The 16,457-nt window shown below is 31.7% G+C and overlaps 1 protein-coding gene across 1 annotated transcript in view; it reads left to right on the top strand.

The window, feature by feature from the left end:
- The window catches only part of DNAH5 (dynein axonemal heavy chain 5), a gene marked incomplete at its 5' end in the record, with an annotated part of 276,873 nt that overhangs the window by 189,331 nt on the left and 71,085 nt on the right, over positions 1-16,457 (top strand). The window contains 6 exons of the mRNA XM_031946282.1: positions 646-825; positions 3,847-3,984; positions 6,934-7,069; positions 7,689-8,005; positions 8,862-9,017; positions 16,173-16,355. Of these exons, the coding sequence (XP_031802142.1) occupies positions 646-825; positions 3,847-3,984; positions 6,934-7,069; positions 7,689-8,005; positions 8,862-9,017; positions 16,173-16,355 (1,110 nt within the window). The remainder of the gene's footprint in view (positions 1-645; positions 826-3,846; positions 3,985-6,933; positions 7,070-7,688; positions 8,006-8,861; positions 9,018-16,172; positions 16,356-16,457) is intronic.

The following is a 16,457-nucleotide window of genomic DNA, read 5'->3' as shown; positions in this document are numbered from 1 at the left end:
AATCATAGTATGGAATTTTTATTTCTTTGAAAGCATGAATCATGTTAATATTTATAATCTGCTATAGTTCCACTCAGAGATTCAATAAAATGAGTTATCTGCTAGAATCATCTACCAACTGAATTCAATATAATTTTTTCCCCCTGAGGCTAGTTCTATCTCTTTTGCCCAGAATAGATATTAAACAGCAAATTTTGGCTCAATCCACTGCTGATCAGCATAGAAACTTTCATCTGTACCATTTCTACTTAAGGCTCGCATTCTCCTTAGGCAACTTGGTGGCTCTTAAATGTTGTTGTTCACAATAAAGGGGTCAAACTCAGAGTAGGTACCTAATTGGCTTTGATCTCAGAAGTATTTTGGAACATCTGAGCCCCAAAGATGTACTCGTCTCAGCCTCTCTTATAGCAGAGGTTATAGATTTATCACAACATTCAGCAAGACACACTAAATAAATTTTGGTCTTATCATTTTCAGTTGTCATAGCTAATGATTTTGAGAAATTTTCATAGGCTACTTACATTTATGATAAAAACCTTTCAGTAATTTTGAATTGAATCAAATGATAAATGTTAGTATATTAATTTTCAGAAAAAGAGATATTTTAAATTTATTTCAAATTTGTTTTACCTTTTTCTTACCTAGCAATTTCCTAAAGACACAATCAATGAAGAAGTGGTGGAGTTTTTGGTTCCTTACTTTGAAATGTCAGACTATAACATTGAAACTGCAAAAAGGGTGTGTGGAAATGTGGCTGGTCTTTGTTCATGGACCAAAGCCATGGTTTCTTTTTTTTCCACAAATAAGGAAGTGTTGCCCTTGAAGGTAAGTCTTCTAGAAACATGGAATATATGCATAGAAAAAAATCTGAAGTTTATCTGGTATAATTCCCTACAATGGTAGATAAATTAAGAATCAACCACATGATTTTTTTTTTTTTTTGTAATTCTGCAGGGAAAGCCTGAGGCACAAAGGGAAAAGGAAAATAGCTTAGCCTACTTCTCAGTCAGCTATTGTCATTCAAAAACCTGTAAGATTTTAAGTTATAACTTCCACCATGAAGATTAATTCCCATGTGGGTGACAATGCTTTTTTAAAACCATTATGCCCATAGAAGCCAATTTAGAACTAAACTGATAATATAGTATTACAAAGTATTTTGCAAAAGATCATTGTCTTAGACTGTGTTAAGATCATTGTTAGATTATACTACAAGACAATCCACTTGGAGAACTCCAAGAGAAGATTCTTATTGAAAACAGATGACCACTATGATCTTGAAAAGCAGGGTATGAATACCAAGGCAAGAGTTGCTCCATACCTTAAGTAGAAAAAGAGGTTATAGGAAAAACTTATTCATAATGAGGACAATAGTAGAGAGCATAATGCCTTTCACAGAGATAACAACAAGAATGATGGTCATAAGAAAGCTAGTTCTTAGCACTTAAAGTTTTCCTGAAGTGCATTCCGTTTTTCTTTACTCATGGAATGCTAAGTTTCCAAGACTTAGCTATGTCCCTATGTCTCTCATAAACTCTTATCTATATTATTCTAGTTGTTACCTACTTCCCCTTCACAAATAACTTTTTATTTATTTTGGGGATAGCCTATATTTACTTATCTATGTGCATATATCTGCTTAATAAAACAAAAGTTTCTCCAGGACAGAGACTTTCCCTTTTGTCTTTGAATCCCCAGCATGTAGGTGGAGATTTGTCTTTGAATTCCCTACACAGAGATTTGACAAATAATAAATCCTTAATAGAAGCTTGATGATAGATTACTTGGTTACCTCTTCCATGTGTCTCTGCTTTATCCTCTTTGTCAGGCACTAGAAAATAGATGAGGAAGGTAAATTTTGGGCAAGAAGATGTTCCTTCATACCTCAGAATTTTACATGTAAATGACAACTTATTTTTTCAACATATAAAGGGAATAATCTTTCAACTTTCAAAAAAACCTTCAAACTAAGTTAGAATTCCAAGTTACATAGTCAAAACACTATTACATAAAAATGTATATAGTATATATGTTTGTGCATTTATACACGCACATTCTAGGAGAAAAATTCAATGTGCTTCTTTTACTTTCTAATTAATTACGTACAGATTATGCATTGTATGCATATTATTTTGGGGATATAATTTCTACCTATATATTTAAGTACAAATTTACCACAACAGAAAATATGGATAAGAATTTACTAAAACTGGGTTTTACCTGTTGCTATAAACACTAAGAATGTCTGCTAAGAGAACCATTAAGGACAAAATTGTATATAGTACAACCAGCTCTAAACAACAAAGGTATCTTTTTCTCATTTAAATGAACCTAGTTGTTAATTCTCAGGAATTAATATTTTTCAGGAGAAAATATTTACAGTACAAGGAGATTCTTCATTCTACAATGTTTTTATTTTATATCAGTGTTTTACTACAGTAAGCTGCCTGGCATAAATAGCTTAACTTCACATACTTATCTAAGCTACTGGAGCAGTTAGGAACTTAAACATGACAGGATCCAAAATATTCCTTCAGTTAGTTGCTTTAAAAAATACTCATATACATATGTGTGTATGCACCTATAAGATATATGCATAGATGTATATACATATATATATGCAAATCTGTATATTTTATTTGTGTGTACATATGTATACATGCATATACATTCATACACACATATACTTTTTGTATTTGCTATGTTCAAACTTGTTATCTGGCTATGACTTCATTCTTAAAGTTTCTTTCTTCAAATGAATTCAAAATCTGAAAATTAAGATAGTTTTTTTTTTCTTTTCTATAACATATGGGAAGAGAATAGATCTCTGAGGCAGTGGTAATGGCCTTCCAGCACCTAAAATAACTACTTTCAAGAATGAAGAAGGAAAACATAGTGAACTGATGAAAGATTTAAAAATAAGAATTGTTTAAAAATAGTTTTCAAACTTATGGAATAATTTTCATACTGGACCTCTTGGCTAACAAGAATATGTTCCTTGATTTTTCTAATCATTCTCTCTAATTAGTCATATTCTTTGAAATTTCTTAGTCAATTAAGAAAGCATTTATTAAGCACTTGCTGGGTGTCAGGTCCTTAGGAAGCTTCTGCTGGATAGAGTTAACAAGGAATTAAGAGTAAATACAAAATAATTTTGTTATGGCAGGAGTATTAGCAATTTGAAGAGGGAGTATCTGTAAAGGCTACCATGTTGGAAATAACAACTGAATTGCACTGTGAAGAGAGCTAGGAATTCTGGGAATCAGAGATAAGGCAGAAGAATAGTCTAAGGAAAAGGCACAGCCTGTACATAAAAACCAGTTAGGATATAAAGAATTGTAAACAGAATAGCAAACAAACCAGTCCACAGCTAAATGTTGAAAACCAGATCTGCCTAGATAGGGTGGAAATTCAATTCTGAATAGTTATGTAGAACTGTCATCCTGGGACGCTTGTAGGTCTATTTATGTAACATGGTTGATGCTATACATAAACCCGCATCAAAATACTAGCCCGAAAACAAAGCAAAATAAACAGACAAATCTACCCTCCAAAACTGGTTGATAATGATCACTCCTATTGTGTCAGCCTGATCAGATGGCTCTCAATATTAATTATCTCTAAAATAGTTTCTTATTTAAATATCCCATACATTTAAAACATAATTCCTTTCAATAGAAACATTTCATTATTAGATATATTTTAGAATTGAACCCCCATGTAAATAATTGCCAAATGATTTCCTGCATAGTAGAAGACATAACTATGTATGTTATTCAGACTGCAGTCAAATTTTCTAATATTCAGCCTCCCTGTCAACCAGTTCATGTTGTTTCTGCTTTCTAGGCTAATTTGGTGGTGCAGGAGAATCGTTATGTCACTGCTATGCAAGATCTTCAGAAAGCTCAGGCTGAGCTGGATGACAAACAAGCTGAACTGGATGTTGTACAGGAAGAGTATGAAAAGGCCATGACAGAAAAACAGGTAATTACCCTAAGGTGGAGGAAACTAGTCAGATAGTTACAGGGTCATATTAAACAAAAGTGCCATTTTTGCTTTCACTAAGGATGAGGTCAGCCACAATATTCTTAAATGACTATATAGAATAAGAAATTTAATTGAGTAAACCCATAATAAATTTTTAATGTTTTTAATATCAGTGTAACTCTAATAACTATATGAATTAGTTCCTGGTATACAGAAAACAATATCCAATTTTACACATTGTTCTGTTCATTTTTTTAATAGTAAGCATTAAAAATTCTGGTGGGAGAGAGAGCTTTCTCTTTAAGAAGTATGCAGTAATTCCTTCTTTAAATTTACCATTTAATAGGGAACAAAGGTAGAGATGTAGGAGACAATTTAGTTGGAATGTTGAGAAGATAAAAATGAGTAATAATGAATAGAAGTCTATCTTTAACATGTAAAAAGGCAACTTTTTGACAATGAACTAGGAAACCATTCAGAAACATGAACATTTCCATATACAAATGACAGAACAATTATACATAAAACTATATAAATAATATAATAATTTATATATGTGAATGCATACATATATGTGCATATATACATATGTATATGTATAATAAATACAGCTTGTCTGTCTCCTGAACTTCTTTTTGATTTGTGTATGTGTGTTTGTATTATTTTAATGTTTCAATGAACAACTAAACAAATCAAATATTTATTGTTTTTATAATGATTTTTATAAAGCAAATTTTATACTAAAGGTAAGTTTCAAAGGAGATAAGGGTTAATAACGTTGAAGTATTCTTATTAGAACATATTTTTCCTTATTGAAAAGAATCTTACTTATTGACTCCTTCATTATAGCTTAGAAAGATACATCAATCTGTCTTAATCTTAAGAATCTTCACATGAAACTACTGTTTTTTTCAAAGCATCATCTTGTAGTTCTCTTTTTCACTTCCAAATTCCTTGAAAAATAAAAGCTATCTACCATCATTGCCTCTACTTATTACATATCACCTTTCCCAAATTCACCACCAAGACTGGGATCTTCTGACTATCCGATCTAAATATAGCTGCTCTAAAATAACCAAATCTACCTTGTAATTTAAACCGATAATCTTTTCTCATCCTTCTAATCTTGGGCAAGTTACTTAGCCACTACTACATCTTCTGTAATATAAGGAGATTGGACTAATTGATCTCTGGGCTTTTTTGATGCTAAATCTATGATCATCATCTTCAGAGCATATTTTGAAACCATTGACCATCTTCCCATTTTGCATGAACTCTCCTTCCTTGGCTTCTGATTCATTCATAAAACCCAAACTGGGACTGGGTAGCCCTCAGTGAGGTCTTTTAATTTTCCATATCACAACCATCAGGTTCTTGCTGAATACAAACAAAACCAAAAAACCCCTCATGTCTGTCTTACTTCTACTCCTTTGATTTCCCTACTCTATTTAGAGGGAAAGAGGGTAGGAAAGAGGGCACAGTTTTCTAGGTGGGAACAGAACTGGGGTCCTATTAGTACAAGCTTCCTTCCTCCTGGTAGGATCCTGCATTTTCTATCATTTTATCATTCCTCTGAATAGTCACACACTCACTTGCAAGTTACCAATAGATAAGATCTGCCTTTATACTCTCCTTGTTATAATTTTTTCTCATGTTTTATGTCTCCTCTCTTCTGATACTGTCACTCCCCAGCACAGTCTTTGATCACCTCACAGGTAAACTATTACAATAGTTCATTAGTTTGTCTCCATGCCATAAATCTCTCCCTCCTCCTTTATATGGTCTACTCAGTTGTCAAAATTATCTTCCACGTTATTCTTTGTGTTTCACTTGAAAAACTCCAATGTGCACTTTCATTTCCAGGACAAAACATAAAATCCTGTTTTGCTTCTAAAGACATATATATATATATATATATATATATATATATATAGTCTTCTTACACCTTACTCTCATTATGTTCTATATGATCCATGGACTTTGATAATTTTCACAGACTAACTTCGAGTCCTGAAATTCTCTTCTTGCTTATTTCTGCCTTCTCGTTTCCCAGCTTCTTTCAAGTTACATCTAAAATCAAGGAATCAGGGAAACTTCCCTGATCCCTCTTAATTTTAGTGTCTTCTATGCACTACATTTATTCTAATCTATATCTTTACCTATCTATCAATCTTGCATATTTTTGAATATTAACACCCTTATTAAACTGTGAACTTCCTGAGAACAGGGAATCTTGCCTTTCTTTGTAATTCGAGGTATACAGTATAACATAGTGAGTACCTAATGCGCTTTTAACTTCATTATACTGAAAACTATTTACAAAGAAAAAATCAATAAATATGCAAACAAAATCACTATTTTTGTCATTCCCTTTGAAATATTAATCGCTCCTTAATGTGATAAGCTATTACTATTCAATGTTCTTATTTTTTCATTGTTTTGCATAAGTTTTATTTCTTTTTAATGTCATTTTATTGATAATTTATATTTCTTTAAGTTTGTTAACACTCTAAGATACATGATATACACACATATTCACACACAGAAAATAGAGCTTTTTCTAACTTATGTTTGCAGTATTTTTAAACTGAGATTTTTAAGTACATATGTGACTTTTAATGAAATTTATATTTTTGACATGAGGCATGTGATTTGATTGAATTTATTTATTTATTATTCTTATTTATTATTCATTCAAAGATATCCTATGCAATTGTATCCCAAAGCACCATCACCTATATGGTATCAGCCCAAAATATTGTAGGCATAGAAGTTAAAAAGAACAAATATGACACTAGAGGACAGACTTTATGGCTTCAAACTTTTAAAAGTGAAATCAGAACTATCTTATTTTATTCTTCCTAATAACCTGGATAATAGCCTGTCATATATATAAATGATCCTTTAAAGAAATTATACTTTCCTTTTGATTGTGATCTTTTGTAGACACTGCTTGAAGATGCAGAACGTTGTAGACATAAGATGCAAACAGCTTCCACATTGATAAGTGGACTAGCAGGGGAAAAAGAAAGGTGGACACAGCAGAGTAAAGAGTTTGCTGCACAAACCAAAAGGCTTGTTGGTCAGTATAAATTCATACATGATTTTATATGCTAGATTTGTAAATTCATAATTTTATAAACTAATGTTAATAAGTTTTTTTCTATTACCAGAGGTCTTGAAGGAAAAACTCTATGCCCACTTGTACACATCTAGATAGGAATACTTTAGGTGGGATTTGAAGTAAATGACCTTTAAAGTCTCATTAATATAGCATGATACATGCTAGTCTGATATTTCCTCTGGAATATTGGAACCAGCTTTTCCACCATTGATTACTAAGTCACTTAAGGAATGTATGGGAATATTAATTAAATATATTTTAAATTCTATTCTTCCTAACTAAACTATTACTCTACCCAAATCTAGAATAATTATATAATTTAAGAAAATACCAAATAAGCTTGGCTTATTAGCACAAAGACTATAGAATATTACTTGATATGCCACTCAATCCTGACTTAACATTGAGCCCAATAATTGATTTCTTACAATGATAGATTGAATTATCCTTAATCATTTGATTTGTGGAATCTGCATGAGAAGAATGAATAAATTTTGGTCTCTTTTGTTTAGAATTTTATGCATGGTAAAAAAAAAAGTGACAAAATGTTTTTGTTTTGCTCTATTATCCATTTTAGGGGATGTATTGCTGGCTACAGCTTTTCTATCTTATTCTGGTCCATTTAATCAAGAATTCCGCAATCTGTTGTTAAATGATTGGCAAAGGGAAATGAAAAACCGGAACATTCCATTTGGCAACAGTCTAAACCTCAATGAGATGCTGATTGATGCTCCAACCATTAGTGAGTGGAATCTCCAAGGGCTGCCAAATGATGACCTATCCATACAGAATGGAATTATTGTTACAAAAGCATCTCGTTATCCTTTGTTAATTGATCCACAGACTCAAGGCAAGATTTGGATTAAAAATAAAGAAAGCAAAAATGAACTTCAGGTAATTTATGCATACACATAGTTATGCTACCCAACATTATATTTTTCTGCCAAGAAAGGATCTTGAACTGCAGAACAGAATGATTTGAAAATTTTAGAGATATTGGCTCTATATACATAGAAAAATAGAGCAGAGGGACATTGTAAGAATTAGTGTACAAAACTTGGAAAATTTATTTATTTTTGTATTTTTCTAGTTGATCTGTTTTTGTACTATTTTTAATAAACAGACTACAATATGAATTGGGAACTATGACTCTTCTTGATAATTGGAACATGGCATATCTCATTATAATAACTGCTTAGCCTTTATGATTACACACAAAGAAAGAAATAAAAATAGATAAGATCATTTCAAATTTTAAAAATAAAGTTATTGCAGTGGGAAAAAATTAGTGTCATGGGAGAGAGAAAGGCAATAAAGAGCTCCCTAATAAGTGAAATTGAATAATGGTCATGGAAACAGTTGGGAAGACTAAGTTTGGTCTTACCAAGTCAATAGTGCATTTAATATTTTGAAATGAATTTCTTTATTTTTTAGTAGTTGATAAAAATTCCCTTTTGATCCAAATATAGACTAACCTCGATAAAAACTATATTCCTAAAAGGCGATCATGAAGGAAAATGTAGAGGCATACTAAAAAATAATGGTAATGCTAAACTATACTTGGATTTTAATAAAGCAGATTTTGGTAAAAATACATGAGCTGTATTTGTATTGGCTTAATAATATAATTTTCTATTAGAGGTTTATAATAATAGTTTTATATTATTTCAGAAACCAATGTGTTTGTATCTTATTTAATTGTTTTTTCCCAAACAATTATAAAGAACTATTATTGTATTTGCATTTTCAGATCACATCTCTGAATCACAAGTACTTTCGAAATCATCTGGAGGATAGCCTTTCTCTTGGAAGGCCACTACTGATTGAAGATACTGGGGAAGAATTGGACCCAGCATTAGACAATGTTTTAGAAAGAAATTTTATTAAAACTGGCTCAACATTTAAGGTGAGCTATACCAATTGTTAACAACATAAATGAACATAAACAAAAATAGATGAAATTTATAAACACATAGCCACATATATACAAATCATTGTGTGAATAAATATACCCCTATATTTAATGTGTCTGATCATACACATTTGTTTTTGCACACACACACACACATACACACACATATATATACATATATATCTCAATTAGGCCATAACTTTTAAAACTTTTGACATCATTCTTTTTTCTAGAATTTTGAATTGTTATTTAAAAAGTAAATTATAACAGAATAATCTCTCTTTTTTTAAATTTAATAGCCTTTTATTTACAGGATATATACATGGGTAACTTTACAGCATTAACAATTGCCAAACCTCTTGTTCCAGTTTTTCACCTCTTACCCCCCCACCCCCTCCCCTAAATGGCAGGATGACCAGTAGATGTTAAATATATTAAAATATAACTTAGATACACAATAAGTATACATGACCAAAACATTATTTTGCTGTACAAAAAGAATCAGACTCTGAATTATTGTACAATTAGCTTGTGAAGGAAATCAAAAATGCATGTGTGCATAAATATAGGGATTGGGAATTCAATGTAATGGTTTTTAGTCATCTCCCAGAGTTCTTTTTCTGGGTATAGCTAGTTCAGTTCATTACTGCTCCATTAGAAATGATTTGGTTGATCTCGTTGCTGAGGATGGCCTGATCCATCAGAACTGGTCATCATCTAGTATTGTTGTTGAAGTATATAATGATCTCCTGGTCCTGCTCATTTCACTCAGCATCAGTTCGTGTAAGTCTCTCCAGGCCTTTCTGAAATCATCCTGTTGGTCATTTCTTACAGAACAGTAATATTCCATAATTTTCATATACCACAATTTATTCAGCCATTCTCCAACTGATGGACATCCATTCAGTTTCCAGTTTCTAGCCACTACAAAAAGGGCTGCCACAAACATTCGTGCACATACAGGTCCCTTTCCCTTCTTTATAATCTCTTTGGGATATAATCCCAGTAGTAACACTGCTGGATCAAAGGGTATGCACAGTTTGATAACTTTTTGAGCATAGTTCCAAACTACTCTCCAAAATGGTTGGATTCGTTCACAACTCCACCAACAATGCATCAATGTCCCAGTTTTCCCGCATCCCCTCCAACAATCATCATTATTTTTTCCTGTCATCTTAGCCAATCTGACAGGTGTGTAGTGGTATCTTAGAGTTGTCTTAATTTGCATTTCTCTGATTAATAATGACTTGGAGCATCTTTTCATATGACTAGAAATAGTTTCAATTTCTTCATCTGAGAATTGTCTGTTCATATCCTTTGACCATTTTTCAATTGGAGAATGGCTTGATTTTTTATAAATTAGAGTTAATTCTCTATATATTTTGGAAATGAGGCCTTTATCAGAACCTTTGACTGTAAAAATATTTTCCCAGTTTATTGCTTCCCTTCTAATCTTGTCTGCATTAGTTTTGTTTGTACAAAAACTTTTCAGTTTGGTATAATCGAAATTTTCTATTTTGTGATCAGTAATGATCTCTAGTTCTGCTTTGGTCATAAAGACCTTCCCCTTCCACAGGTCTGAGAGGTAAACTATCCTATGTTCCTCTAATTTATTAATAATTTCATTCTTTATGCCTAGGTCATGAACCCATTTTGACCTTATCTTGGTGTACGGCGTTAAGTATGGATCAATGCCTAGTTTCTGCCATATTAGTTTCCAATTTTCCCAGCAATTTTTATCAAACAGTAAGTTCTTATCCCAAAAGCTGGGATCTTTGGGTTTGTCAAAGACTAGGTTGCTATATTTGTTGACTGTTTTATCCCTTGAACCTAATCTATTCCACTGATCAACTAATCTATTCCTTAGCCAATACCAAATAGTTTTGGTAACTGCTGCTCTATAATATAATTTTAGATCTGGTACAGCTAAGCCACCATCATTTGATTTTTTTTTCATTAATTCCCTTGAAATTCTTGACCTTTTGTTTTTCCATATGAACTTTGTTGTTATTTTTTCTAGGTCATTAAAATAGTTTTTTGGGAGTCTGATTGGTATAGCGCTAAATAAATAGATTAGTTTAGGTAATATTGTCATCTTTATTATATTTGCTCGCCCTATCCAAGAGCATTTAATATTTTTCCAATTGGTTAGATCAGACTTAATTTGTGTGAAAAGTGGTCTGTAATTTTGCTCATAAAGTTTCTGATTTTCCCTTGGCAGATAGATTCCTAAATATTTTATATTATCAGTAGTTACTTTAAATGGAATTTCTCTTTGTAACTCTGACTGTTGGATTTTGTTAGTGATATATAAGAATGCTGATGACTTATGTGGGTTTATTTTATAACCAGCAACTTTGCTAAAGTTGTGGATTATTTCTAATAACTTTTTAGCAGAATCTCTGGGGTTCTCTAAGTATACCATCATGTCATCGGCAAAGAGTGATAATTTGGCTTCCTCATTGCCTATTCTTATTCCTTTAATCTCTTTCTCAGCTCTTATTGCTATAGCTAGCGTTTCTAATACAATATTAAATAGTAACGGTGATAGTGGGCAACCTTGTTTCACTCCAGATCTTATTGGGAATGGTTGCAGTTTGTCTCCATTACATATGATGCTTACTGATGGTTTTAAATAGATGCTGCTGATTATTTTAAGGAAAAGTCCATTTATTCCTATACTCTCAAGTGTTTTTAATAGGAATGGATGTTGGATTTTGTCAAATGCTTTTTCTGCATCTATTGAGATGATCATATGGTTTTTGTTCATTTGGTTATTAACATGGCCAATTATATTGATAGTTTTCCTAATATTGAACCAGCCCTGCATTCCTGGTATAAATCCTACTTGATCATAGTGTATTATCCTGGAGATGATTTTCTGTAGTCTTTTTGCTAATATCTTATTTAAGATTTTAGCATCAATATTCATTAGGGAGATTGGTCTATAATTTTCTTTCTCTGTTTTCAGCCTACCTGGTTTAGGTATCAGTACCATGTCTGTGTCATAAAAGGAATTTCGTAGGACTCCTTCATTCCCTATTTTATCAAATAATTTATATAGCATTGGGGCCAATTGTTCTTTAAATGTTTGGTAAAATTCACATGTAAATCCATCTGGTCCTGGGGATTTTTTCTTAGGGAGTTGTTTAATTGCCTATAACAGAATAATCTCAATCCATTAAAATTTTTGTATTGTTTTGTGTATTTGCTTCTGATTGTATTGCTTAATAAAATTAAAATTTTTCTGTTATGAAAAAGAAGTCTGAGGAGGGATGGAGCGAACTATTTTACCTTTTTAGGCTTTAGTTTTCTCTTATATAAAGTTAGAGGTTGGATTATGATCGCTAACCTATTTTCTGCGATTATAACTTGAAGTCTTGTTGACTAGAAGTTTTATGGAAAAAAAGTCGCTGTTGTCTTTTATAAAACATATAATCTCTCTCTATGTATTTACATAAATGCCATTGTATCCAATTTTTGGAAAAGACTGAAAATATATTTAATATACCTGTACACATATAGTATCAATTTATATATGTATATAATGCATGCACAATACATGTATGTACACACATGCATGCATATATATTACACACAAACATGTAGCAGAATATTTCAACTCATAGTTCTCACATTTAGTTTATATGGAGTATTTCCCCTTCTCATTCTGCTCATTTCTCTTATTTGTTATCCTAGATTCTAATGCAGTCAAGAAATATTTTCAAGTATTGCCATATGAGTCCATTAATTGAGCCATTTGCTTTGATTCTCTGCTCTTGATTTTATATATATATATATATATATATATATATATATATATGCATATTATATACACAAACATACATATTGTACACACAGTAAAATATAAGAAAAATATATATTAAACAAACCAGTGAAACCTCTTTTATAATACCTTTTGTTCTCCCTCATCTCTTTCCCTATATCAAACTCCCTAATCACATAAGCTTAAATAAATATCAACATTTCAGGCTATAAAATTTATTGTGTGTTACAAACAACAAAACAATTATTTACAATATATTAGCTGTGAGAATGAAGGCAGTCAAATTCACCTCGAACCATCATTGCTGCAGCTGACCTCATTTCTGAAAAACAAACAAACAAAAAGCAGACTGGATTTTTAGATCTCTCAGGATTCTAAACAAAATCTCAAGAATTCTTATCATGATGTTTCTTTGCAAGATAAAAGGCAAGCCAGTTCTTTCAGGAAAGAAGTTCTTTTATTTTTCCCCTCAGTTTCTCTCTAGCCATCATAGTTAACTCTCTGGAACAATAGTTGAACAGGTGATGTTTCTGAATTAAATTCACTCCTACAGACTCAGTAACAATAGTCATATTTGCTGTGTCAGAGGCTTTTGGAGCTGGTGTTATTCTTCTCTCATGTCCAAATAGCTTTCAATGTTCACTCTAAAAATAATAAATGGCATTTCAAATTCTTATTACTATTATGTAGGCTATACATGTCCCAAATAGATAAACTACAACTTTACAATGTGTATATATGTACATACACATGGATGTGCATATGTATTGTGTATATATAGATGTGTATATACATATATACATAATATATGTACATATTACAATAGTACACTATAAGAAAAGGCAACATGACCAATAATAATAATTACATAATAATGATAGTTTAATATGATAATATATATGCATATATACTATATATACATATACATACATATACACACTACATATATATATATATATATATATACACACATATACATACATACACACACTATATATACATATACATATACATTCACACACACACACATATATATATACACACATACACAGAACATAAAAAGCAGCATATAATTTATTGGGAATCATTTCTAAATGAATTAAGAACTAGTTTTCCATTTCCCCCCACAATCTTCTAAGTAAGTTATCCTTCTAGAAATTAAATAGTTTCACTAATTTTCACACAAATTTTATGTCACTTCTATGTATATCTCTGAATTTGTTGATGATAGAAGCTATGATCACCTTTGAATTGTATACATTTTATCTTTTTCTCTATGAATCAATACATTTGAAGTTTTAAGTAGGGATGGTACTGCCCATGGATTTAATCATCCTAATTTGTCTGCATTGGTGACTTCTTCCAGCCTAGGAAGAATTGTTGGCTTTCTTTTATAGTGTTTCTCCCCTAGAAACTTTACTCTCAGCTATTGTTTGGCTTAGACAGCAGAGTGGATGGTCTCTTCTCAAAGTTATCAATGATACTTCCTGTTACTCATCATGTAATCCTCCTAACAATTATATGGTAATAGATAGATGGTTTTCATGTATTATTTTTATGAAGAGCTACTATTATTTACTGGTGTTATTATATACAATTTTTTTTGTTACTCAGTAACTCGATAAAATTAAATCTTTCATAAGAAATAAATTTTGAACTATGGTACATATGTGTACATTCAACAGCTAAATATAAAAATTATGTATGTTTATACTGTTGGGGGTAAGAACCTGTGATTTCATGGTCCTAGTATGGAAATTTTTTGCTGATATAGAGTAGCAGTTTATCTATGACTTACTGTCTTAAATAGTTATCCCCAAAGAGCCCACCTTTTGAGATAAGAATTTACAATTTGCCAAAAACTATTGGCAGAAAGAAATGCTGGCATAATGTCAGAAAGTAGATATAGACCCACACCTAACACCATATACCAAGATAAGGTCAAAATGGGTTCATGATCTAGACATAAAGAATGATATTATAAACAAATTAAAAGAACATAGGATAGTTTACCTCTCAGATCTGTGGAGAAGGAAAAAAAATTTGTCCAAAGAAGAACTAGAGATCATTATTGATCACAAAATAGATAATTTTGATTATATTAAATTAAAAAGGTTTTGTACAAGCAAAACTAATGCAGTCAAGATTAGAAGAGAAGCAATAAACTGGAAAACCAGTTTTACATCCAAAGGATCTGATAAAGCCTTCATTTCTAAAATATATAGAGAATTGACTCAAATTTGTAATAGTTCAAGCTATTCTCCAATTGATAAATGGTCACATATGAACAAACAATTTTCAGATAAAGAAATTGAAACTATTTGTAGACACATGAAAAGATGTTCTAAATCACTATTGATCAGAAAAATGCAAATTAAGACAATTTTGAAATACCACTACATACCGGTCAGATTGGCTAAGATGACAGGAAACCATAATGATGAATGTTGGAGGGGATGTGGAAAACCTGGGACACTGATTGGTGGAACTGTGAATGGATCTAACCATTGTGGAGAACAATTTGGAACTATGCTCAAAAAGTTATCAAACTTTGCATACCCTTTGATCCAGCAGTGTATCTACTGGGATTCTATCCCAAAGAGATATTAAAGGGAAAGGGACTCACATGTGCAAAAATGTTTGTGGCAGCCCTCTTTGTAGTGGAAAGAAACTGGAAACTGAATGGTTGCCCATTAATTGGAGAATGGCTGAATAAATTATGCTATATGAATGCTAGGGAATACTATTGTTCTGTAAGAAATGACTAGCCGGATGATTTCAGAAAGGCCTGGAGAGACTTACATGAACTGATGTTAAGCGAAATGAGCAGAACCAGATCATTATACACAGCAACAACAAGATTATACAATGATCAATTCTGATGAATGTGGCTCTCTTCAAAAATTGGGATAATTCAAACCAATTCCACTTGTGCAGTGATGCAGAGAGCCATCTACCACCAGGGAGAAAACCATGGGAATAGAGTGTGGAACACAACATAGCATTCTCACTCTGTTGTTACTTGCTTGCATTTTGTTTTCTTTCTCACTTTTTCTTTTCCTTTCTTCTTGATCTGATTTTTCTTATGTCACAAGATAACTGTATAAATATGTATAAATACATATAAATAAATCCAATACATATATTGGATCTAACATGTATTTCAACATATTAAAAAAAAAAACCTACATGGCTGGATCTGGTCAATCAGCTAGTTTGAGTGAGAGACAATTCTTGAATGTGGGTGTTCCTGATTCCAAGTCTACATACTTTCTATTATAATCTATTGTTGTATTTTATGCATTTATTTTAAGATACTTTAAAATTATCTCCATTTTACTTTCCTACTTGGCTTTCATAAGGTAAAAGTTGGTGACAAAGAAGTGGATGTTATGGATGGCTTCAGACTATACATCACCACAAAACTGCCTAATCCTGCCTATACACCTGAAATCAGTGCTCGAACTTCTATCATTGACTTTACAGTCACCATGAAAGGCTTGGAAGATCAGTTACTTGGAAGAGTCATTCTCACAGAGAAACAAGTATGTAGAAAAAATGTTTCCTCACCATATTCCTTTCCCAGAATCTTGCAGTGATAAGCAGTGATCTATAATTTATAGTAAGCTTTGCTTTTTGAATTTCAT

Source organism: Sarcophilus harrisii, chromosome 1 (assembly GCF_902635505.1).
Source record: "Sarcophilus harrisii chromosome 1, mSarHar1.11, whole genome shotgun sequence".
Classification (NCBI taxonomy): domain Eukaryota; kingdom Metazoa; phylum Chordata; class Mammalia; order Dasyuromorphia; family Dasyuridae; genus Sarcophilus; species Sarcophilus harrisii.
The sequence above is the reverse complement of the archived record's forward strand: the minus strand, read 5'-3'. Positions and strand labels throughout refer to the sequence as shown.